This window comes from Notechis scutatus, chromosome 5 (genome assembly GCF_049901735.1).
Source record: "Notechis scutatus isolate UNSWTSFEM ecotype Mainland chromosome 5, rNotScu1.2, whole genome shotgun sequence".
Classification (NCBI taxonomy): Eukaryota; Metazoa; Chordata; class Lepidosauria; order Squamata; family Elapidae; genus Notechis; species Notechis scutatus.
In genome coordinates this window covers 280,559-304,090 of record NC_142013.1, presented here as the reverse complement: position 1 = coordinate 304,090, position 23,532 = coordinate 280,559, and the positions used below count along the sequence as shown (strand labels likewise).

Here is a 23,532-nt window from a genome sequence, read left to right as displayed (position 1 = left end):
TACAGAGTGCATACAGAGACATGTTCACTTGCTGTGCTCTGCTCAGGCCCAGGGATTGCCCAAGAATTGGGGAAGAGGGGAGCATCTTCTGCAGATGACAGTGATGTCCACGGACTGGGGTCTTCAACAGCTTGTCCTCTTTCCCTTTGCCCAAGGCCTCCCTCACATATTCCTTTTCACGTCACCTCAGCTTTTCTTTTCTTTTTTTCCCAATAAATTTTTATTATTTTCCACCAGTAGAAATCTTAGTTACTTTTTCAACAGTATTGACATCCACATATAATATTATCTTATACTTTAACATCTATTCGTACTTATCTTAATCTATATTATCTTTGTTTATCACTAATCATCAATACAATATTACAGTTATTATTATACATCTTTAATATTGTCTTATTCCTTTAACATCTATTCATACCTATCCTGAATACCTATGATCCTTATTTATCATTAATCATTAGTACATGTTACTTTTATATCACACCTCAGCTTTTCAATGACAATTGCTGGGTCAACTGTGACTTACTGCATGGCAGTTAACGGTTAACCTTCTTATGACTGGTGGTGGTTCTGTGATCATTGTCTGATCTTGATAGATGCTTTTTCTGTGACCTTCTCCATGGCAATTCTGACCAGGCCTGGTCCAGAGGCTCGCTTGGTTTGGCTGCATTGGATCTGCCCGGTTCCTTCTGAGCAAGCCCCTCACAAGCTCATCACAAGCAGGATTTGAGCACAAAGGCACCCATCCACTCTGCACATCTGCACCTTTCCCCCACTTCCATTCATCTCTTTCTCCCAAGATCTTATTTCTGGGATAAGCAATCAAGGTGACTGGAGGAAATTAAGTTCTAAATCTGGTGATTGTACATTTTGACAGCGCTGGTAGCCAAGGCAGTTTCTCCATTTATTGCCTATGTGCCCTGGCGGGCCTCCAGAAAAGGGGCCCAAGGCTGCCGTGTAGCTGAGGCCCCCTGGGGCAGCCTACAAGCACGGGATCCCCAACCGGTCCCACAGTCCAGCTGCAGCCAAGGGGGCAAGAGGGAGAAGGAGATTTGGGGAGCAGATTCAGACAGACCTGGATTTGACCAGGACCTTGTTTGGGAGGAACACTCTGATGACCTGGTTCCGAATCTCCTTGGTTCTCACTCCGTATACAATGGGATTCAACAAAGGAGGAAAGAGAAGGTAAAAGTTGGCCAGTAGGATATGAACGTGGGGGGCCACGTTGTGGCCAAAGCGGTGGGTGAAAAACGAGAAGAGGGCTGGGCTGTAAGTTATGGTGATGACACAGAGGTGGGAACCACAAGTGCCGAAAGCTTTCAACCTGGCCTCACTGGAGGAAAGGCGCAGCACTGCACGGACAATGAAGAAGTAAGAGAGGCCAATGCACAGAAGGTCCCCTCCGATGACAATCAAGGCCACACTTAGCCCATAAATGCTGTTGATCCTGGTGTCTCCACAGGCCAACTTCACCACCGCCATGTGCTCACAGTAGGTATGGTGGATGACATTTGTCCGACAGAAGGACAGCCTTTTGATCAGGAAAGGACACGGGCACATCAGCAGGGTCCCCCTGACAACAGCTGCTATCTCCATCTTGGCAACTAGGGAGCCGGTGAAGAAAGAATTGTACCTGAGAGGGAAGCAGATGGCCACGTAACGATCTACGGCCATGGCCAGCAGCACCGCTGACTCCATCATACACAAAGCGTGGATGAAGAACATCTGGGTCAAACAGGTATTAAACTGGATCTCCCCAGCCTGGAACCAGAAGATGGAAAGCACCTTGGGCAATGCAGAGGTGGTGATTGCCAAGTCAATAGTAGACAGCATGCAGAGGAAGTAGTACATGGGCCTGTGGAGGGCCGGTTCTGATACAATGACGAGTAAAATGATAGAATTCCCAGCAATAAGGATCACATAGCCAGCGCAAACGGCCACGGAGAACCACAGGTGGTAGGCCTCCAGCCCTGGGATGCCATGCAGCACGAAGAGAAAGGACCAGGAGTAGGTCACATTGCCCATCCTTCAGACCATCCAAGGTGCACCTATCGCTTTGGCCACCAGCTTCACTGGAGATCATAGCACCTGTCAATCACAACAGAGAAACAGGCAGAAGATGAAGATGGTCACTGGGACTGGAGGCTCCAAGCTTTCAGCCTCTCATTGGAGCCCATCCTTGGAGACTCCTCTCTCTCTCTCTCCCCAGGAGGTATGCACTGAGCTATGTGTAGTATTTACGTGGTGGTGCCTGGCTGTGTGTGGCTTTTAGTTGAGAAAGCTCAGAGCTGCAGGAAAGCCAGAATCTTTGTAGCTCAGGGGTGCAGTGAGGCTGCTCTCGGAGCTTGGTTGTTTTCCTGCAAATGTTTCATTATCAAACGAGGTAACATCAGTGGAAAATGTGCAGAGTGAAGAAGGATTTGCAGAGTGAAGGAGGAGGAGGACAGTGAGATCCTTGAAGCTCTCTGAGCTTAATGGTTTTCTTGCAGATGTTTCATTACCCAAACTAGGCAACATCGTCTGTTGTGATCTACCACTGAAAACCACCAAGCTCAGAGAGCATCAAGGACCCACCATGGCAGGAAACCTTCTCAGTCTCCTACGATCCTATGCAAATCTTGTTCTAGGCTAAACTATCCCCAGCAGAAGCTTGGAAGAGCTTCACAAGAAGTGGGCGGCTCGGGTCCCACAGTGACAACAATATGCTTTGGTAGGAGTGGAAATTAAAGGGGCAACTTTACAAATGAATAATAGAAGAAGAAGAGTTGGAAGGGACCTCGGAGGTCGCCTGGTCCAGCCCCTGCTCAAGCAGGAGACCCTGCACCATTCCAAAGAAATGGTTGTCCAACATCTTCTTAAAAACTTCCCCTGATGGAACAGCTGCAACATCGGAAGCTGTTCCACTGGTTGATTGTTCTGACCACCAGGAAATTCCTCCTTAACTCCAGGTTGCTTCTCTCCTTGATGAGTTTCCACCGTTTCTTCTTCTCCTGCCTCTTCAGGGGCTTTGGAGAATAAGTTGACCCCCCTCATCTTTGGGGAAGCCCCTCAGATATTGGCAGACAGCTATCCTGTCTCCCCTGGTCCTTCTTTTCACGAGACCAGACATACCCAGTTGCAGCAACCGTTCTCATCAGTCTTAGCCTCCAGTCCCCTGAAAAAGCAGGCAAATTCATAGTAGATACAAACAGGATAGGAAAGAATTCGGAATTAACAATAAACTCCAGCAATTAGACAAAATTTTACTAGGATCAGACAAGAAAAATATAACTAAATTTTACAACTATCTATTAGAAGTGGAGTTAGAAGAAGAGACAGTTAAAGGGAATATGATAGCCTGGAGTAGGAACGTGGGACGGAGTATCACTTTAATAGAATGGGAAAAGATCTGGAGTAGAAACAATAAGATCACAAATTGGCAGCATATAAAGAAAACTCTTATAAAATGTTTTACAGATGGCACCTTCCTCCCTCAAGATTAGCGAAGATGCGCCTCAACATGAGTCCGAAATGCTGGAAATGTAAAAGAAAAGTTGGAACCTTTTTCATATGTGGTGGTCCTGTAAAGAAACCCAAAAATACTGGCAGAGAATTAGAAATTGGCTGGAAGATATAACAAAAGAACAGATTGAGTATAAACCAGAGTCCTTCCTGTTAGGGATTTTCGATAAACAGCTATCAAAAAAAGTCAAGTACATAACAATACACATATTAACAGCGGCCAGACTAGCGTTTGCTCAATGTTGGAAGCTACCTCATATACCTACAGAACAGATGATCATCCAAAAAATCTCAGACTGTGCAGAAATGGACAAACTAACTTTAGCCTTAAAAAATAAAGATTTTTCAATATATTATAACAATTGGAATTGCTGGTATAAATGGTTAGAAAAAAGACAGATTCTATATCATAAGGCAAAAAAAGAATAGGACGAATCTATATGAGTGATATATAAACATACATAGGGATGAGGTGTGCGTATGTGGCATAAATCAAGAAGAGAAAAGATCTTACAAACTGTCGAAAATGAGAATGTTTTTAAGTGTTCCTTTTTCTTTTTTTTCTTTTTTTTCCATTCTTTTTTCTTTTTCTTTTTCTTTTATTTTTTGCTCTTCTATTTGTGTATGTGTTGTTGATTTGTTTTTAATTGTAAAATTAATAAAATTTGTTTTTTTTAAAAAAAAAGAAAAAGCAGGCAAACGTTGGCTACCAATTTAGAAACTGGACCAGGAAGCCAACTATGCTAGCAAACAGGATGCTTGCATCTCTGCATCTCTTGGGCTTGGACACTCACCAGGCAGAGGCAGCTTTGTGGGGTCCTTTCGAGTGGGGTGTCATGCATCCTCCAGGGCCCCCCTTGTGCAGCACAAGTGTTGCCCCTTCCATGAGGAAAGAACCCTTTATAGTCTCAAACAGACCAAGCGAAATCCTTGCCTGGAATTCAAGCTCAGCCCGTCTCTGGGTCTTTGTTGCTTTCTCAAGTCTTCCCCTCTGGGAGAAATGGCTCTCCCTGCAGTATTGCCAGCCCTGGAACAGGCCCAGGGTGGGCAGGAGCCTCCGCAGACGGCACGGACGGAGCAGAAGAGGGGCACCCAGTGGGCTGGGAGCCATCTCCTCCGGCGCCGGTGGACCCAGCCATTTCCGTTAGTCCCTGGAGGAGGGAGGGCAAAACATTGGCCAACTAGGGCTCCTTGGGCTCCAGTGGGAGTTTAAAGGGAAGGCAAGAGTGGAAGAGAAAATACGACCTTGGTCAGGACAAGGAAACCACCCCCCTCTCTGTGTTATGTTTTGGAAACTTAAAAGAATAGGAGTAGGGAATAGAATAGGGAATAAGAACAGAATATAGAACAGAATATAGAATTGAATTGAATTCTTTATTGGGCAAAATTGATTGGACACACAAGGAATTTGTCTCCAGTGCAGAAGTTCTCAGTGTATATATATAAACAGCAAGTGATAAATCATGATCATAATCATAAAATACAATCCTCATAAATCATGAGATACAGCACTCAGTGATTGTCATGGGAGACTAATCAGTCAAGGTAAATCAGAATAGAATACTAAATAAAGGCAATCCACATGAATCACGAGATACAAACAACAGAATTATCAGGGGCCCTTGGTGCTCTCTGCTTGTTTCTTGCAAATGTTTCCTTACGCTAACTAGGTAACACCATTAGGGTGAAGGATATACAGGTAATGGGAAAGATGGAAAGATGAGAAGGATAATAGGTAATACAGCTCTCCTATGTTTGACGTTCTGAGGCATAGAGGCTGTTGTGGGAATTAGTTGTTTAGCAGAGTGGTAGCATGGGAGCGGGAAACTCTCTTTGTGTCCGGTTGTTTTGGCGTGCAAAGCTCTGTCAGTTTAGCCATGTAACCTTGGAAGATCAGGAAACATGAATAAAATGCAGGGAGGATGCTGGGAAGTAAGCAAAAGCTCTGGAATGAAGGACAGTGTAAGATAAACCCATTAAGATAATTCTCATGAATGTGCAGCTTGCCTCACTACACCATTGTTTGTTGTCATTCCACCCCTTTGCCTCAAAGGATCCTTCCATATCTGGCCTCACTAACCACATGCACCAGCCCCGTGTATCTTTGGCCAAATCACATTAGTCAATCATATGCATATTTTAATTTGCATAACTGTAAGTGTAGGGAAAACCCACCGGGCGAGGAGGACTCAAGTGCATCATTAGCCTTGAGTCTGTGCACCGTTCAAGAGGTCCAAAACTGACCCGCAGCTTAAGAATTTCTACATTGCTCTCTCACCCAAGTGATTCTGGGCAGTTGACAGGTGTGCATTACAAATCGCTGTGCTGCAACTGGTAGTATCAGCATGGGGGGTGTGTGTGCCTTCATTCTACCCTTTTGACATTCTAGTGGCCTTCAGTATCTTGGCATTCTTTTTTTTAAAAAAAAAACAAGTTTTATTAATTTTCAAAACATACAAATCATCTTTATCCATTACATGTTTAAACCTTTTTCCATTATAAATTTAACAAGTCAGATAAACTATAATTCTGTTTTAAACCATTTCCATATAAACATACAAAAACCTCTAGTCCAATTTCTCTTTACTTCTCTTTACTCTTATTCAATTTCATTATTATTATTTCATCTATTTCTTTCTGACTTAGTTACCATTATTCTCATTCTATATTTCTGCAAGGTTTTATTAATTCTCCCAAAAAAAAAACATATACACACAACACACAAAACATAAAAAAAATCTTTTTGGAAAGTAACTTGGACCCAGGTATCTCTCTCTTCATGGACTTCAATTATATTCATGCTCATCTTACATATCATTACTTATTTTATTTACCATTCTAAGCCTTCTATATTAACTTCTCCACATATTTCACTCTTCTTAATTCTATCTTAATTAATCATCTTAATTTGAGTCATTATATTTGTATCTTTTGTCCATTCTTTATTGTCCCTTTGTCTCGTTCCTTATAAAAAAAAAAGAAGTTTCTCCTGAAATCACTAATCAGAGTATGATGCCTTTCTATCTCCCCCCTAAATTAATCAAATTAACCTTTAAAATAACGCCCAATACCCAATCCGATTTTGCTTGGTACATTCTATCTAAATAGTACATCCAGAATAATTAAATACATAGTTAAACAATAGATCTAAATATTAAAAACAAATACTATAATAAAAATTTTATAATAACATCAATACCATAATCTTATTCAACTCTTTAATTAAAACTCAATATTCTAAACCTCCCCTCATATTATTAAATTTTAAAACCAATCATTATTAAACATTTCAACATTTTAATCTCTTATCAACTCTTAACCCATTTAAGTTTTCTATTTCTAATACAATACTACAATATCATCTTATGTACCTTGCAAAATCTTTTTGAAGAAATTATACTTTATCCTTTATCCCTAAAAAGATTCCTTTTTCCCATTTAATTTCAAAACTTTGTAGCTTTTCTCCACCTTTTCCTTTCTTTCTTCTCCCAACAAACCTTTCTACCCCGCCTTCTTCTAGCCTCTGCCTTACTGGCTTCCCTTCTCTGTCGTGTTCCTTTTCCCTTTTGTTTACTATCATTATATTGATTTTGCACCTTATTTTTCCCTTTCTTAAGTGTTTTTTTAAATCTTAAGTCCTTTATTTCTCTTCCTTTCCCTCTTCCTTTTTTCTTGGTCGAGTTCTGAAATTTATTAAAAATGGCTTCCTCTCCTTCTTCTGCTGTCTTCATCTGTTGTAATGTTTGTTGATAGTTAATAAGCGCCATTTCTAAAAAAGGAAGGCTTCTTTCAAACCAGCTTTACCATTTTTTTTTGCTTGTTCATAATCTTTTCTCAGTTCCTCAATAGAAAGAGCCATTATAAATCTTTTCTTTTCCCCTTCTTTCTTCTTACAACAACCAGAATATTCCAAAGAAAAAAATAAAACAGTCCCAAAGTTATCAATCAGTCCAAACCAAGGCAGAGTTCTCACTTTCTCCTCCTGGGGTAGTATCAATCAGAAAAAAAGAAAGTCCAAATCTGTTTCTTAAAATCTTATTGCAATATATTTTAGTCTTCAAATCCTTAAGGCATCTCCTCCAACAAAGTCTTAGAATACAAATATTATTTTTTTAGTCCTCTCTCTTCCCACTCATCGCTTAAAGCCAGTTTTCACCTAAAAAAAAATAGGTTTCTTAATATTCACTTATTTATTCCGTAGGAAAAGAGGGTAAGCTTTCCTTTCAGCACCACCAAACTGCCGCTTTTTTCCTCTTCTAGAAGGTATCATTCAGAAAATCATACTTTTCAAGAATTTTGTTAAATATGTCTTAGAGTCCTAGGAACCAAGAAAAACTTTCTCCTTTCAAAAACTTTCTCCACTTCCTCCTGCGCATTCTTATCCGGCTGCCAGCTTCTTTGTGGCGGCCATTACGGACCGCCGCTGCACCGTCTTGGGAAAAGGGGGTTCTGCCGGCCGGGGAGGGGGTCTGCAACACCCCCAAACCCCTCTCCGGATCCCCCTACCTTCAGCTGCCCCTACAGGGCAGCCTAGCTCCGTACCCGTCCGGATCGGAGCCCCAAAAATGGCTAGCACAGCAGGGATCGCGCAGCTTCGCGAATCCCTGCCGCTCGCGAAGCCGACAAACCGGAAGTTTCCAGTATCTTGGCATTCTTTTGGATGGCCTCCGAGGGTTGGGAATGGGAGACACGGCGTTTCAGTCGTTCTCCTCCCTTTGCGACCAGTTCCAGTCAGTGACACCAGAAGGGACTTGATGTGTTTGCTCAAGGCTCTATGCTCCCTTTCTCCTCTATTTGATATCTAGGTGAGAGGAGGTTTTCAAAAATAGACCGGGCAACCTTTTGACTGGCCTCCTGCCTTGAGCCGGAGGTTGGACTTCAAACTTGGCAACTTTTAAGACTTGTGGTGGACTTTAACTCCCGGAAGTTGAAGTCCACAGTAGAACAATAGAATAATAGACTTGGAAGGGGCCTTAAAGGTCTTCTAGTCCAACCCCCCTGCTCAGGCAGGAAACCCGACACCATTTCACACCAATGGCTGTCCAATCTCTTCCTAAAAACCTCCAGTGATGGAGCCCCCACAACTTCTGGTGGGAAGCCGTTCCACTGGCTAATTGTCCTCCCTGTTAGGAAGTTTCTCCTTCGTTTCCACCTGTTGCTTCGTGTCCTGCCTTCAGGTGCTTTGGGGAATAGGTCGACCCCCCTCCTTCTCTGGGGCAGCCCCTCAAATGCTGGGATAATGCTATCGTGTCACCTCTGGTCCTTCTTTTCATTAAATTAGACATTTATTTTGTTTTAGAAAAATTATATTGCCCCCTACTCACACGTGGAGACTCAAGGCAGCTTCCCTGAATATAAAAACCCTATAAAAGAAGAAGAAAAAAGGAAAATAATCACCCTCCACTCTGGCAACAGCAGACATTCATCCCCATTTCCGGCAACTCTTCTTCCTGTGTTTTAGCCTTCAGGCTCCCAAGGCCCAAGGAGTCCACTGTGTATTCTGTGATGTGACCCACCCACACGAATGAAGTGACATCAGCACACAGAAGGTTCTCCATTGCACACCTGGGCCAAGGGATGGTGTAGAGGTTTGTTGCGGGGCGTGGAGTTTCTGGGGGTGTGGATAGGAGAGAGCAACTCTGGTTCAGGCCTAGCAGGGCTGAGGAGCAGGCCTGGTTTTACAGCCTCAAACCTTAGTCACCTCTTGGTTGGATGCAGTTGGAGCCCACCCGGAGGCCGCCACTGATTCAGATGGCAGGGGTGGAGATGGGCCAGGTCCCCTCCACAATGCCACCTGGTGAGAAACTTAAGAACAGGAATTTATACTCCCCCCCCCCCCACTCCTCATTTATACAACACAAGAATGTAACACCTCCAGCTCTCTTCTCAGACGCAACCCCTCCCCATGGCAGCCGAAAGATGCAAAGCAGTAGAAAAGTAGAAAAGATCTTGAAGGCTGACAGCTAGTTCGTCCCCTGTGGGTGCATAGTGGATAGAGCAGAAGCAGGAACATCATTGCCATAAGCTAAATCAGGGGTCTTCAGATCTGACAGCTTTAAGACTGGTGGACTTCAACTCCCAGAATTCCTCCTCCAGTCATGTTAGCTCAGAAATTCTGGGAGTGGAAGTCCACTAGTCTTAAACTTGTCAAGTTTGAAGACCTTTGTGCTAAATAAATAAATGTTGGTTCAAATTGCACTGGGTAAAATGAACTGGAAAATAATAGGACAACACCCAATGTTCAGTTAGGTGCTAACAAGAAGGTGTAGATGATACCAAACTTAAAGCTGTCCACTGTTTCAGTAAAATGGTGGAACCCCAAAGAAAAGATTTGCATGGACTTTTTCAGTCTACCATTCCTTCCTCTGGAGTGACTCCCTTTCAATGGAGACGGAAGAGTTCAGGATCGTAAGCAGTGACGAGGTCTCCAGGGAGCACAAAGCACGCACAGAATCTCGGTCAACCTACACAAGCTTTATTGTTCACCATTTCTTCCGCATCATACGTGGGTACAGAGTGCATACAGAGACATGTTCACTTGCTGTGCTCTGCTCAGGCCCAGGGATTGCCCAAGAATTGGGGAAGAGGGGAGCATCTTCTGCAGATGACAGTGATGTCCACGGGTCTTCAACAGCTTGTCCTCTTTCCCTTTGCCCAAGGCCTCCCTCACATATTCCTTTTCACGTCACCTCAGCTTTTCTTTTCTTTTTTTCCCAAAATTTTTTTATTATTTTCCACCAGTACAAATCTTAGTTACTTTTTCAACAGTATTGACATCCACATATAATATTATCTTATACTTTAACATCTATTCGTACTTATCTTAATCTATATTATCTTTGTTTATCACTAATCATCAATACAATATTACAGTTATTATTATACATCTTTAATATTGTCTTATTCCTTTAACATCTATTCATACCTATCCTGAATACCTATGATCCTTATTTATCATTAATCATTAATACATGTTACTTTTATATCACACCTCAGCTTTTCAATGACAATTGCTGGGTCAATTGTGACTTACTGCATGGCAGTTAACGGTTAACCTTCTTATGACTGGTGGTGGTTCTGTGATCATTGTCTGAACTTGATAGATGCTTTTTCTGTGACCTTCTCCATGGCAATTCTGACCAGGCCTGGTCCAGAGGCTCGCTTGGTTTGGCTGCATTGGATCTGCCCGGTTCCTTCTGAGCAAGCCCCTCACAAGCTCATCACAAGCAGGATTTGAGCACAAAGGCACCCATCCACTCTGCACATCTGCACCTTTCCCCCACTTCCATTCATCTCTTTCTCCCAAGATCTTATTTCTGGCATAAGCAATCAAGGTGACTGGAGGAAATTAAGTTCTAAATCTGGTGATTGTACATTTTGACAGCGCTGGTAGCCAAGGCAGTTTCTCCATTTATTGCCTATGTGCCCTGGCGGGCCTCCAGAAAAGGGGCCCAAGGCTGCCGTGTAGCTGAGGCCCCCTGGGGCAGCCTACAAGCACGGGATCCCCAACCGGTCCCACAGTCCAGCTGCAGCCAAGGGGGCAAGAGGGAGAAGGAGATTTGGGGAGCAGATTCAGACAGACCTGGATTTGACCAGGACCTTGTTTGGGAGGAACACTCTGATGACCTGGTTCCGAATCTCCTTGGTTCTCACTCCGTATACAATGGGATTCAACAAAGGAGGAAAGAGAAGGTAAAAGTTGGCCAGTAGGATATGAACGTGGGGGGCCACGTTGTGGCCAAAGCGGTGGGTGAAAAACGAGAAGAGGGCTGGGCTGTAAGTTATGGTGATGACACAGAGGTGGGAACCACAAGTGCCGAAAGCTTTCAACCTGGCCTCACTGGAAGAAAGGCGCAGCACTGCACGGACAATGAAGAAGTAAGAGAGGCCAATGCACAGAAGGTCCCCTCCGATGACAATCAAGGCCACACTTAGCCCATAAATGCTGTTGATCCTGGTGTCTCCACAGGCCAACTTCACCACCGCCATGTGCTCACAGTAGGTATGGTGGATGACATTTGTCCGACAGAAGGACAGCCTTTTGATCAGGAAAGGACACGGGCACATCAGCAGGGTCCCCCTGACAACAGCTGCTATCTCCATCTTGGCAACTAGGGAGCCGGTGAAGAAAGAATTGTACCTGAGAGGGAAGCAGATGGCCACGTAACGATCTACGGCCATGGCCAGCAGCACCGCTGACTCCATCATACACAAAGCGTGGATGAAGAACATCTGGGTCAAACAGGTATTAAACTGGATCTCCCCAGCCTGGAACCAGAAGATGGAAAGCATCTTGGGCAATGCAGAGGTGGTGGCTGCCAAGTCAATAGTAGACAGCATGCAGAGGAAGTAGTACATGGGCCTGTGGAGGGCCGGTTCTGATACAATGACGAGTAAAATGATAGAATTCCCAGCAATAAGGATCACATAGCCAGCGCAAACGGCCACGGAGAACCACAGGTGGTAGGCCTCCAGCCCTGGGATGCCATGCAGCACGAAGAGAAAGGACCAGGAGTATGTCACATTGCCCATCCTTCAGACCATCCAAGGTGCACCTATCGCTTTGGCCACCAGCTTCACTGGAGATCATAGCACCTGTCAATCACAACAGAGAAACAGGCAGAAGATGAAGATGGTCACTGGGACTGGAGGCTCCAAGCTTTCAGCCTCTCATTGGAGCCCATCCTTGGAGACTCCTCTCTCTCTCTCTCCCCAGGAGGTATGCACTGAGCTATGTGTAGTATTTACGTGGTGGTGCCTGGCTGTGTGTGGCTTTTAGTTGAGAAAGCTCAGAGCTGCAGGAAAGCCAGAATCTTTGTAGCTCAGGGGTGCAGTGAGGCTGCTCTCGGAGCTTGGTTGTTTTCCTGCAAATGTTTCATTATCAAACGAGGTAACATCAGTGGAAAATGTGCAGAGTGAAGAAGGATTTGCAGAGTGAAGGAGGAGGAGGACAGTGAGATCCTTGAAGCTCTCTGAGCTTAATGGTTTTCTTGCAGATGTTTCATTACCCAAACTAGGCAACATCGTCTGTTGTGATCTACCACTGAAAACCACCAAGCTCAGAGAGCATCAAGGACCCACCATGGCAGGAAACCTTCTCAGTCTCCTACGATCCTATGCAAATCTTGTTCTAGGCTAAACTATCCCCAGCAGAAGCTTGGAAGAGCTTCACAAGAAGTGGGCGGCTCGGGTCCCACAGTGACAACAATATGCTTTGGTAGGAGTGGAAATTAAAGGGGCAACTTTACAAATGAATAATAGAAGAAGAAGAGTTGGAAGGGACCTCGGAGGTCGCCTGGTCCAGCCCCTGCTCAAGCAGGAGACCCTGCACCATTCCAAAGAAATGGTTGTCCAACATCTTCTTAAAAACTTCCCCTGATGGAACAGCTGCAACATCGGAAGCTGTTCCACTGGTTGATTGTTCTGACCACCAGGAAATTCCTCCTTAACTCCAGGTTGCTTCTCTCCTTGATGAGTTTCCACCGTTTCTTCTTCTCCTGCCTCTTCAGGGGCTTTGGAGAATAAGTTGACCCCCCTCATCTTTGGGGAAGCCCCTCAGATATTGGCAGACAGCTATCCTGTCTCCCCTGGTCCTTCTTTTCACGAGACCAGACATACCCAGTTGCAGCAACCGTTCTCATAAGTTTTAGCCTCCAGTCCCCTGAAAAAGCAGGCAAATTCATAGTAGATACAAACAGGATAGGAAAGAATTTGGAATTAACAATAAACTCCAGCAATTAGACAAAATTTTACTAGGATCAGACAAGAAAAATATAACTAAATTTTACAACTATCTATTAGAAGTGGAGTTAGAAGAAGAGACAGTTAAAGGGAATATGATAGCCTGGAGTAGGAACGTAGGACGGAGTATCACTTTAATAGAATGGGAAAAGATCTGGAGTAGAAACAATAAGATCACAAATTGGCAGCATATAAAGAAAACTCTTATAAAATGTTTTACAGATGGCACCTTCCTCCCTCAAGATTAGCGAAGATGCGCCTCAACATGAGTCCGAAATGCTGGAAATGTAAAAGAAAAGTTGGAACCTTTTTTCATATGTGGTGGTCCTGTAAAGAAACCCAAAAATACTGGCAGAGAATTAGAAATTGGCTGGAAGATATAACAAAAGAACAGATTGAGTATAAACCAGAGTCCTTCCTGTTAGGGATTTTCGATAAACAGCTATCAAAAAAAGTCAAGTACATAACAATACACATATTAACAGCGGCCAGACTAGCGTTTGCTCAATGTTGGAAGCTACCTCATATACCTACAGAACAGATGATCATCCAAAAAATCTCAGACTGTGCAGAAATGGACAAACTAACTTTAGCCTTAAAAAATAAAGATTCTTCAATATATTATAACAATTGGAATTGCTGGTATAAATGGTTAGAAAAAAGACAGATTCTATATCATAAGGAAAAAAAGAATAGGACAAATCTATATGAGTGATATATAAACATACATAGGGATGAGGTGTGCGTATGTGGCATAAATCAAGAAGAGAAAAGATCTTACAAACTGTCGAAAATGAGAATGTTTTTAAGTGTTCCTTTTTCTTTTTTTTCTTTTTTTTCCATTCTTTTTTCTTTTTCTTTTTCTTTTATTTTTTGCTCTTCTATTTGTGTATGTGTTGTTGATTTGTTTTTAATTGTAAAATTAATAAAATTTGTTTTTTTTTTTAAAAAAGAAAAAGCAGGCAAACGTTGGCTACCAATTTAGAAACTGGACCAGGAAGCCAACTATGCTAGCAAACAGGATGTTTGCATCTCTGCATCTCTTGGGCTTGGACACTCACCAGGCAGAGGCAGCTTTGTGGGGTCCTTTCGAGTGGGGTGTCATGCATCCTCCAGGGCCCCCCTTGTGCAGCACAAGTGTTGCCCCTTCCATGAGGAAAGAACCCTTTATAGTCTCAAACAGACCAAGCGAAATCCTTGCCTGGAATTCAAGCTCAGCCCGTCTCTGGGTCTTTGTTGCTTTCTCAAGTCTTCCCCTCTGGGAGAAATGGCTCTCCCTGCAGTATTGCCAGCCCTGGAACAGGCCCAGGGTGGGCAGGAGCCTCCGCAGACGGCACGGACGGAGCAGAAGAGGGGCACCCAGTGGGCTGGGAGCCATCTCCTCCGGCGCCGGGTGGACCCAGCCATTTCCGTTAGTCCCTGGAGGAGGGAGGGCAAAACATTGGCCAACTAGGGCTCCTTGGGCTCCAGTGGGAGTTTAAAGGGAAGGCAAGAGTGGAAGAGAAAATACGACCTTGGTCAGGACAAGGAAACCACCCCCCTCTCTGTGTCATGTTTTGGAAACTTAAAAGAATAGGAGTAGGGAATAGAATAGGGAATAAGAACAGAATATAGAACAGAATATACAATTGAATTGAATTCTTTATTGGGCAAAATTGATTGGACACACAAGGAATTTGTCTCCAGTGCAGAAGTTCTCAGTGTATATATATAAACAGCAAGTGATAAATCATGATCATAATCATAAAATACAATCCTCATAAATCATGAGATACAGCACTCAGTGATTGTCATGGGAGACTAATCAGTCAAGGTAAATCAGAATAGAATACTAAATAAAGGCAACCCACATGAATCACGAGATACAAACAACAGAATTATCAGGGGCCCTTGGTGCTCTCTGCTTGTTTCTTGCAAATGTTTCCTTACGCTAACTAGGTAACACCATTAGGGTGAAGGATGTACAGGTAATGGGAAAGATGGAAAGATGAGAAGGATAATAGGTAATACAGCTTTCCTATGTTTGACGTTCTGAGGCATAGAGGCTGTTGTGGGAATTAGTTGTTTAGCAGAGTGGTAGCATGGGAGCGGGAAACTCTCTTTGTGTCCGGTTGTTTTGGCGTGCAAAGCTCTGTCAGTTTAGCCATGTAACCTTGGAAGATCAGGAAACATGAATAAAATGCAGGGAGGATGCTGGGAAGTAAGCAAAAGCTCTGGAGTGAAGGACAGTGTAAGATAAACCCATTAAGATAATTCTCATGAATGTGCAGCTTGCCTCACTACACCATTGTTTGTTGTCATTCCACCCCTTTGCCTCAAAGGATCCTTCCATATCTGGCCTCACTAACCACATGCACCAGCCCCGTGTATCTTTGGCCAAATCACATTAGTCAATCATATGCATATTTTAATTTGCATAACTGTAAGTGTAGGGAAAACCCACCGGGCGAGGGAGGACTCAAGTGCATCATTAGCCTTGAGTCTGTGCACCGTTTCAAGAGGTCCAAAACTGACCCGCAGCTTAAGAATTTCTACATTGCTCTCTCACCCAAGTGATTCTGGGCAGTTGACAGGTGTGCATTACAAATCGCTGTGCTGCAACTGGTAGTATCAGCATGGGGGGTGTGTGTGCCTTCATTCTACCCTTTTGACATTCTAGTGGCCTTCAGTATCTTGGCATTCTTTTTTTTTAAAAAAAACAAGTTTTATTAATTTTCAAAACATACAAATCATCTTTATCCATTACATGTTTAAACCTTTTTCCATTATAAATTTAACAAGTCAGATAAACTATAATTCTGTTTTAAACCATTTCCATATAAACATACAAAAACCTCTTGTCCAATTTCTCTTTACTTCTCTTTACTCTTATTCAATTTCATTATTATTATTTCATCTATTTCTTTCTGACTTAGTTACCATTATTCTCATTCTATATTTCTGCAAGGTTTTATTAATTCTCCCAAAAAAAAAAACATATACACACAACACACAAAACATAAAAAAAATCTTTTGGAAAGTAACTTGGACCCAGGTATCTCTCTCTTCATGGACTTCAATTATATTCATGCTCATCTTACATATCATTACTTATTTTATTTACCATTCTAAGCCTTCTATATTAACTTCTCCACATATTTCACTCTTCTTAATTCTATCTTAATTAATCATCTTAATTTGAGTCATTATATTTGTATCTTTTGTCCATTCTTTATTGTCCCTTTGTCTCGTTCCTTATAAAAAAAAAAAGAAGTTTCTCCTGAAATCACTAATCAGAGTATGATGCCTTTCTATCTCCCCCCTAAATTAATCAAATTAACCTTTAAAATAACGCCCAATACCCAATCCGATTTTGCTTGGTACATTCTATCTAAATAGTACATCCAGAATAATTAAATACATAGTTAAACAATAGATCTAAATATTAAAAACAAATACTATAATAAAAATTTTATAATAACATCAATACCATAATCTTATTAAACTCTTTAATTAAAACTCAATATTCTAAACCTCCTCATATTATTAAATTTTAAAACCAATCATTATTAAACATTTCAACATTTTAATCTCTTATCAACTCTTAACCCATTTAAGTTTTCTATTTCTAATACAATACTACAATATCATCTTATGTACCTTGCAAAATCTTTTGAAGAAATTATACTTTATCCTTTATCCCTAAAAAGATTCCTTTTTCCCATTTAATTTCAAAACTTTGTAGCTTTTCTCCACCTTTTCCCTTTCTTTCTTCTCCCAACAAACCTTTCTACCCCGCCTTCTTCTAGCCTCTGCCTTACTGGCTTCCCTTCTCTGTCGTGTTCCTTTTCCCTTTTGTTTACTATCATTATATTGATTTTGCACCTTATTTTTCCCTTTCTAAAGTGTTTTTTAAATCTTAAGTCCTTTATTTCTCTTCCTTTCCCTCTTCCTTTTTTCTTGGTCGAGTTCTGAAATTTATTAAAAATGGCTTCCTCTCCTTCTTCTGCTGTCTTCATCTGTTGTAATGTTTGTTGATAGTTAATAAGCGCCATTTCTAAAAAAAAGGAAGGCTTCTTTCAAACCAGCTTTACCATTTTTTTTTTGCTTGTTCATAATCTTTTCTCAGTTCCTCAATAGAAAGAGCCATTATAAATCTTTTCTTTTCCCCTTCTTTCTTCTTACAACAACCAGAATATTCCAAAGAAAAAATAAAACAGTCCCAAAGTTATCAATCAGTCCAAACCAAGGCAGAGTTCTCACTTTCTCCTCCTGGGGTAGTATCAATCAGAAAAAAAGAAAGTCCAAATCTGTTTCTTAAAATCTTATTGCAATATATTTTAGTCTTCAAATCCTTAAGGCATCTCCTCCAACAAAGTCTTAGCATACAAATATTTTTTTTTTAGTCCTCTCTCTTCCCACTCATCGCTTAAAGCCAGTTTTCACCTAAAAAAAAATAGGTTTCTTAATATTCACTTATTTATTCCGTAGGAAAAGAGGGTAAGCTTTCCTTTCAGCACCACCAAACTGCCGCTTTTTTCCTCTTCTAGAAGGTATCATTCAGAAAATCATACTTTTCAAGAATTTTGTTAAATATGTCTTAGAGTCCTAGGAACCAAGAAAAACTTTCTCCTTTCAAAAACTTTCTCCACTTCCTCCTGCGCATTCTTATCCGGCTGCCAGCTTCTTTGTGGCGGCCATTACGGACCGCCGCTGCACCGCTTTGGGAAAAGGGGTTCTGCCGGCCGGGAGGGGGTCTGCAACACCCCCAAACCCCTCTCCGGATCCCCTACCTTCAGCTGCCCCTACAGGGCAGCCTAGCTCTGCACCCGTCCGGATCGGAGCCCCAAAATGGCTAGCACAGCAGGGATCGCGCAGCTTCGCGAATCCCTGCCGCCGCGGCCGACAAACCGGAAGTTTCCAGTATCTTGGCATTCTTTTGGATGGCCTCCGAGGGTTGGGAATGGGAGACACGGCGTTTCAGTCGTTCTCCTCCCTTTGCGACCAGTTCCAGTCAGTGACACCAGAAGGGACTTGATGTGTTTGCTCAAGGCTCTATGCTCCCTTTCTCCTCTATTTGATATCTAGGTGAGAGGAGGTTTTCAAAAATAGACCGGGCAACCTTTTGACTGGCCTCCTGCCTTGAGCCGGAGGTTGGACTTCAAACTTGGCAACTTTTAAGACTTGTGGTGGACTTTAACTCCCGGAAGTTGAAGTCCACAGTAGAACAATAGAATAATAGACTTGGAAGGGGCCTTAAAGGTCTTCTAGTCCAAACCCCCTGCTCAGGCAGGAAACCCGACACCATTTCACACCAATGGCTGTCCAATCTCTTCCTAAAAACCTCCAGTGATGGAGCCCCACAACTTCTGGTGGGAAGCCGTTCCACTGGTTAATTGTCCTCCCTGTTAGGAAGTTTCTCCTTCGTTTCCACCTGTTGCTTCGTGTCCTGCCTTCAGGTGCTTTGGGGGAATAGGTCGACCCCCTCCTTCTCTGGGGCAGCCCCTCAAATGCTGGGATAATGCTATCGTGTCACCTCTGGTCCTTCTTTTCATTAAATTAGACATTTATTTTGTTTTAGAAAAATTATATTGCCCCCTACTCACACGTGGAGACTCAAGGCAGCTTCCCTGAATATAAAAACCCTATAGAAGAAGAAGAAAAAGGAAAATAATCACCCTCCACTCTGGCAACAGCAGACATTCATCCCCATTTCCGGCAACTCTTCTTCCTGTGTTTTAGCCTTCAGGCTCCCAAGGCCCAAGGAGTCCACTGTGTATTCTGTGATGTGACCCACCCACACGAATGAAGTGACATCAGCACACAGAAGGTTCTCCATTGCACACCTGGGCCAAGGGATGGTGTAGAGGTTTGTTGCGGGGCGTGGAGTTTCTGGGGGTGTGGATAGGAGAGAGCAACTCTGGTTCAGGCCTAGCAGGGCTGAGGAGCAGGCCTGGTTTTACAGCCTCAAACCTTCGTCACCTCTTGGTTGGATGCAGTTGGAGCCCACCCGGAGGCCGCCACTGATTCAGATGGCCGGGGGTGGAGATGGGCCAGGTCCCCTCCACAATGCCACCTGGTGAGAAACTTAAGAACAGGAATTTATATTCCCCCCCCACCCACTCCTCATTTATACAACACAAGAATGTAACACCTCCAGCTCTCTTCTCAGACGCAACCCCTCCCCCATGGCAGCCGAAAGATGCAAAGCAGTAGAAAAGTAGAAAAGATCTTGAAGGCTGACAGCTAGTTCGTCCCCTGTGGGTGCATAGTGGATAGAGCAGAAGCAGGAACATCATTGCCATAAGCTAAATCAGGGGTCTTCAGATCTGACAGCTTTAAGACCGGTGGACTTCAACTCCCAGAATTCCTCCTCCAGTCATGTTAGCTCAGAAATTCTGGGAGTGGAAGTCCACTAGTCTTAAACTTGTCAAGTTTGAAGACCTTTGTGCTAAATAAATAAATGTTGGTTCAAATTGCACTGGGTAAAATGAACTGGAAAATAATAGGACAACACCCAATGTTCAGTTAGGTGCTAACAAGAAGGTGTAGATGATACCAAACTTAAAGCTGTCCACTGTTTCAGTAAAATGGTGGAACCCAAAGAAAAGATTTGCATGGACTTTTTCAGTCTACCATTCCTTCCTCTGGAGTGACTCCCTTTCAATGGAGACGGAAGAGTTCAGGATCGTAAGCAGTGACGAGGTCTCCAGGGAGCACAAAGCACGCACAGAATCTCGGTCAACCTACACAAGCTTTATTGTTCACCATTTCTTCCGCATCATACGTGGGTACAGAGTGCATACAGAGACATGTTCACTTGCTGTGCTCTGCTCAGGCCCAGGATTGCCCAAGAATTGGGGAAGAGGGAGCATCTTCTGCAGATGACAGTGATGTCCACGGGTCTTCAACAGCTTGTCCTCTTTCCTTTGCCCAAGGCCTCCCTCACATATTCCTTTTCACGTCACCTCAGCTTTTCTTTTCTTTTTCCCAAAATTTTTTATTATTTTCCACCAGTACAAATCTTAGTTACTTTTTTCAACAGTATTGACATCCACATATAATATTATCTTATACTTTAACATCTATTCGTACTTATCTTAATCTATATTATCTTTGTTTATCACTAATCATCAATACAATATTACAGTTATTATTATACATCTTTAATATTGTCTTATTCCTTTAACATCTATTCATACCTATCCTGAATACCTATGATCCTTATTTATCATTAATCATTAATACATGTTACTTTTATATCACACTTTATCATATTGTTTACAGTTCATTTACAATATACTGGTTCCTTTCATAACCTGATTGTTTAAGACCATAGAGGCTTTTCTTTAACAACCAACAATCATTATTATCCTTATTTTCACTTTTAATACCAACAGGTTTTTTCATATAAATAGTATGTTTTAATGGGGCGTGCAAGTAAGCAGTTTCCACATCTAAATGGTTAACTATATAGTTTTTACTAGCTGCCCACACTAAAGCTGCCCTCAAGGTTGCTGCTCTTAAGACTAGGTGCAAACACCTCATCATAGTCATTAGCATTCTGCCTAAAACCTTGGGCTACTAACCTTGCCTTATGGATTAAATTACCATCTTTATCTGTTTTTACCTTAAATATCCATTTGCAGCCAATGGATTTCTTTTCCTACAGGTAATTTGGCATTTTCATACACCTTCATATCTCACCTTAATGAATTCAGTTCCTTATTCATTGCTGCATACCATCTTTCTTTTTCCTTAGTAGGATACTTTTTAATTTCTTCAACAGAATTAGGAACTTGATTAATCTGGCACACTGTGTTAGCCTGGTACCTATCAGGCGGTCTAGATATACGTGTAGTTCTTCTGGGAATTACAGGGCTTACAGGAGGACTTTGTTGAACTACTACCTGTTCATCTTCCTCATCCTGTTCAGCTATTGAATCTGTTTCTTCCTTTATGGGCACTATTTCATCCTGTATTTGTCTCTTTACTTTATTTTTAAAGTTACAGGGATAACTAATGGGATTTCTATAGGATTCAATAATTACATCTTTATTGGCATCCTGTTCTAATTTCTCCCATCCTTCATGTTCTAGAAATTGGGCACTAGCACTACATAACACTTTAGATGTGCCTTTCTCCCAAAATCTATATGCCCTATGGTTTGCCTGATAACCAACGAAGAAAATCTTTTAGCTCTATGTTGCCCTTTTTTCTGAGTTGTGCAGGAATATGCACCCATGCTGGTGCACCAAATGTGTGCAGGTAACTTAGATCAGGTTTCCTGCCATGCCACCTGGTGAATGGAATTTCACCTGTTGTTGTATTAACAACGTTGTTCAATATGTTATTAGCACACATTGTAGCCTCCCCCACAAAGAATCAGGTAACCCAGAATCATTTAACATTGTTCTAACCATTGCCTGTAGTGTTTGGCCTCTTCTTTCAATAAAAGCATTATGTTCTGGCCTGTATGGAGCAGACTTCTTATGCTCTATTCCAGCTACCTTAAGTCTGTTCTGGAATTTGTTATTAATAAATTCCGTGCCATTATCTGTCACCAGGGTTATCAGTTGACGCTAGACTTTCTTTCAGCAAACCTAAGCCAATTGAAAAATGTTGATATGTTTCAGTTTTGCTTTTCATTAAATAGCAAACCCATATCTAGAATAATGGTCCATAATGCTCAGTATATATCTAGCACCCCCATACTGGGTTTCTTTGGACCTATTATGTCTGCAAATACTACTTCTAAAGGTTCTTTTGTTCTGAAACCATTTAGCCTATTTGCAGGCAATACCTTGCTCTTATCTTCACAGCAAACATTACAACGCAAATATTTATCACAAGGTTTTAACCTTATTCCTTCAGATAACTCAACTGTACGCTTTAGCATTTTAAAATTTACATGCCCCAAACGCCTATGCAATAAATGGATACATTCATCATGAGGCTTTATATTATTAAATACAGTTTGAGCCTCCCTTTCTTACTATTATCTAAGACATATAATGTTCCATTTAAAGCTGCAGTTACCCTTTTGTTATCTTTTTCAATTATGCAATTATTATCCTTAAAAGTAATTACATAACCTAATTTATCTAATACCCTTACTGAAAGCAAATTAAACTTTAGTTGCGGTACATACAACATTTTTATATCCTGGTTTATGTAATGACAACGCAAAACCTTGACCTTTCGCTTTCAGGTTCCAGCCATTGGCAAGAGATATATGTTGAGAACTTGTAGACATTTTTATAAATTTTGTCTTATCTCTTGTGATGCAGTGGATGCGCCACTGTCAACCACCCATAAATTATTCTTCACATCAGAGTTGCTAAACGTGGCTAGTTCAAATGCTTTCTTTGGCTTTTTTACATTCTGGCTTTTTCTCTTTTGCAGAATCTTGCCAATGTCCTCTGCCTCCACAATTAAAACACTTTTTAATTGTGTATGCCGTTGAAGATAAATTCTCTTCTTCCAGGTGCTTTACTTTGCTTAGCTGGTTTCTTTCAAGCTTTGAAGATAATTTCTCTTCTTTCTTATCTTCTCTCAGCTCGTCACGCCACGCCTTCTTCTGGCTTCTTCTAGTAGCCTGCCTGTAATGTCGGTTAATGAGAGGCTTTCTTTTGGCAATACCTTAACGAAGTCACATAGTCATCATAGCTTTGATCTAATGAAGATAATATTATGTAGACTTGTTGCAGTTCATTAAATATAAGCTCTTTTTCTTGCAAATCTTGAAAATGCTCTTCATACAGTTTAAATGAACTAACATATCTCCATTCCTCTGAAGATGCTCAAAAAGCTTCCGTGTAAGATTTATATGTGCTCCTACACTGTCCCGAACATAAATCTTCCTGAGGTTCTCCCAGCAGTTTGCAGCATTTTCTTCTCCACGAATATGGACAAGCTGCTGATCACAGAGAGTCAGTCCTATGATGCATAAAGCCTGCTCATTCTTCAGTTTAAAGTCTTGTAACTTTTCTTTATCATCATCATTAGCAGGATCCCAGCTACTCACATCTGGTGGGTTTGCTATAATGTCCCACAAACCTTCTTCACGAGAAGTAAACTACATTTCATTGACCATGAAACATAGTTTGTTCCATCCAGCCTGGATATCATGGACAGTTGTGACAAATTTACTTGTGCCATTACTCTTCAGATATTTTGACTATTTTAAACTAATTAAAACAGTTTGTTTTTACAGTAATGTGCAACTCACACCAACTCTCTCTGCTATATCCTGGTTAGTTAGACTATGCTGCTGGGCCCATAACCAATGTTAGGGTTTGGGGATTA

The 23,532-nt window shown here is 41.9% G+C and overlaps 2 protein-coding genes across 2 annotated transcripts; both read right to left on the bottom strand.

The window, feature by feature from the left end:
* Positions 1 to 1,068: 1,068 nt before the first annotated feature.
* On the bottom strand, positions 1,069 to 2,028 carry LOC113429623 (olfactory receptor 52P1-like). Its single transcript, XM_026692126.2, has one exon. It carries the CDS (start codon positions 2,026 to 2,028, stop codon positions 1,069 to 1,071), a length of 960 nt encoding a protein of 319 aa, XP_026547911.2.
* Positions 2,029 to 11,076: 9,048 nt separating this feature from the next.
* On the bottom strand, positions 11,077 to 12,036 carry LOC113429390 (olfactory receptor 52P1-like). The gene has a single exon (XM_026691904.2). It carries the CDS (start codon positions 12,034 to 12,036, stop codon positions 11,077 to 11,079), a length of 960 nt encoding a protein of 319 aa, XP_026547689.2.
* Between the last annotated feature and the right edge of the window lie 11,496 nt (positions 12,037 to 23,532).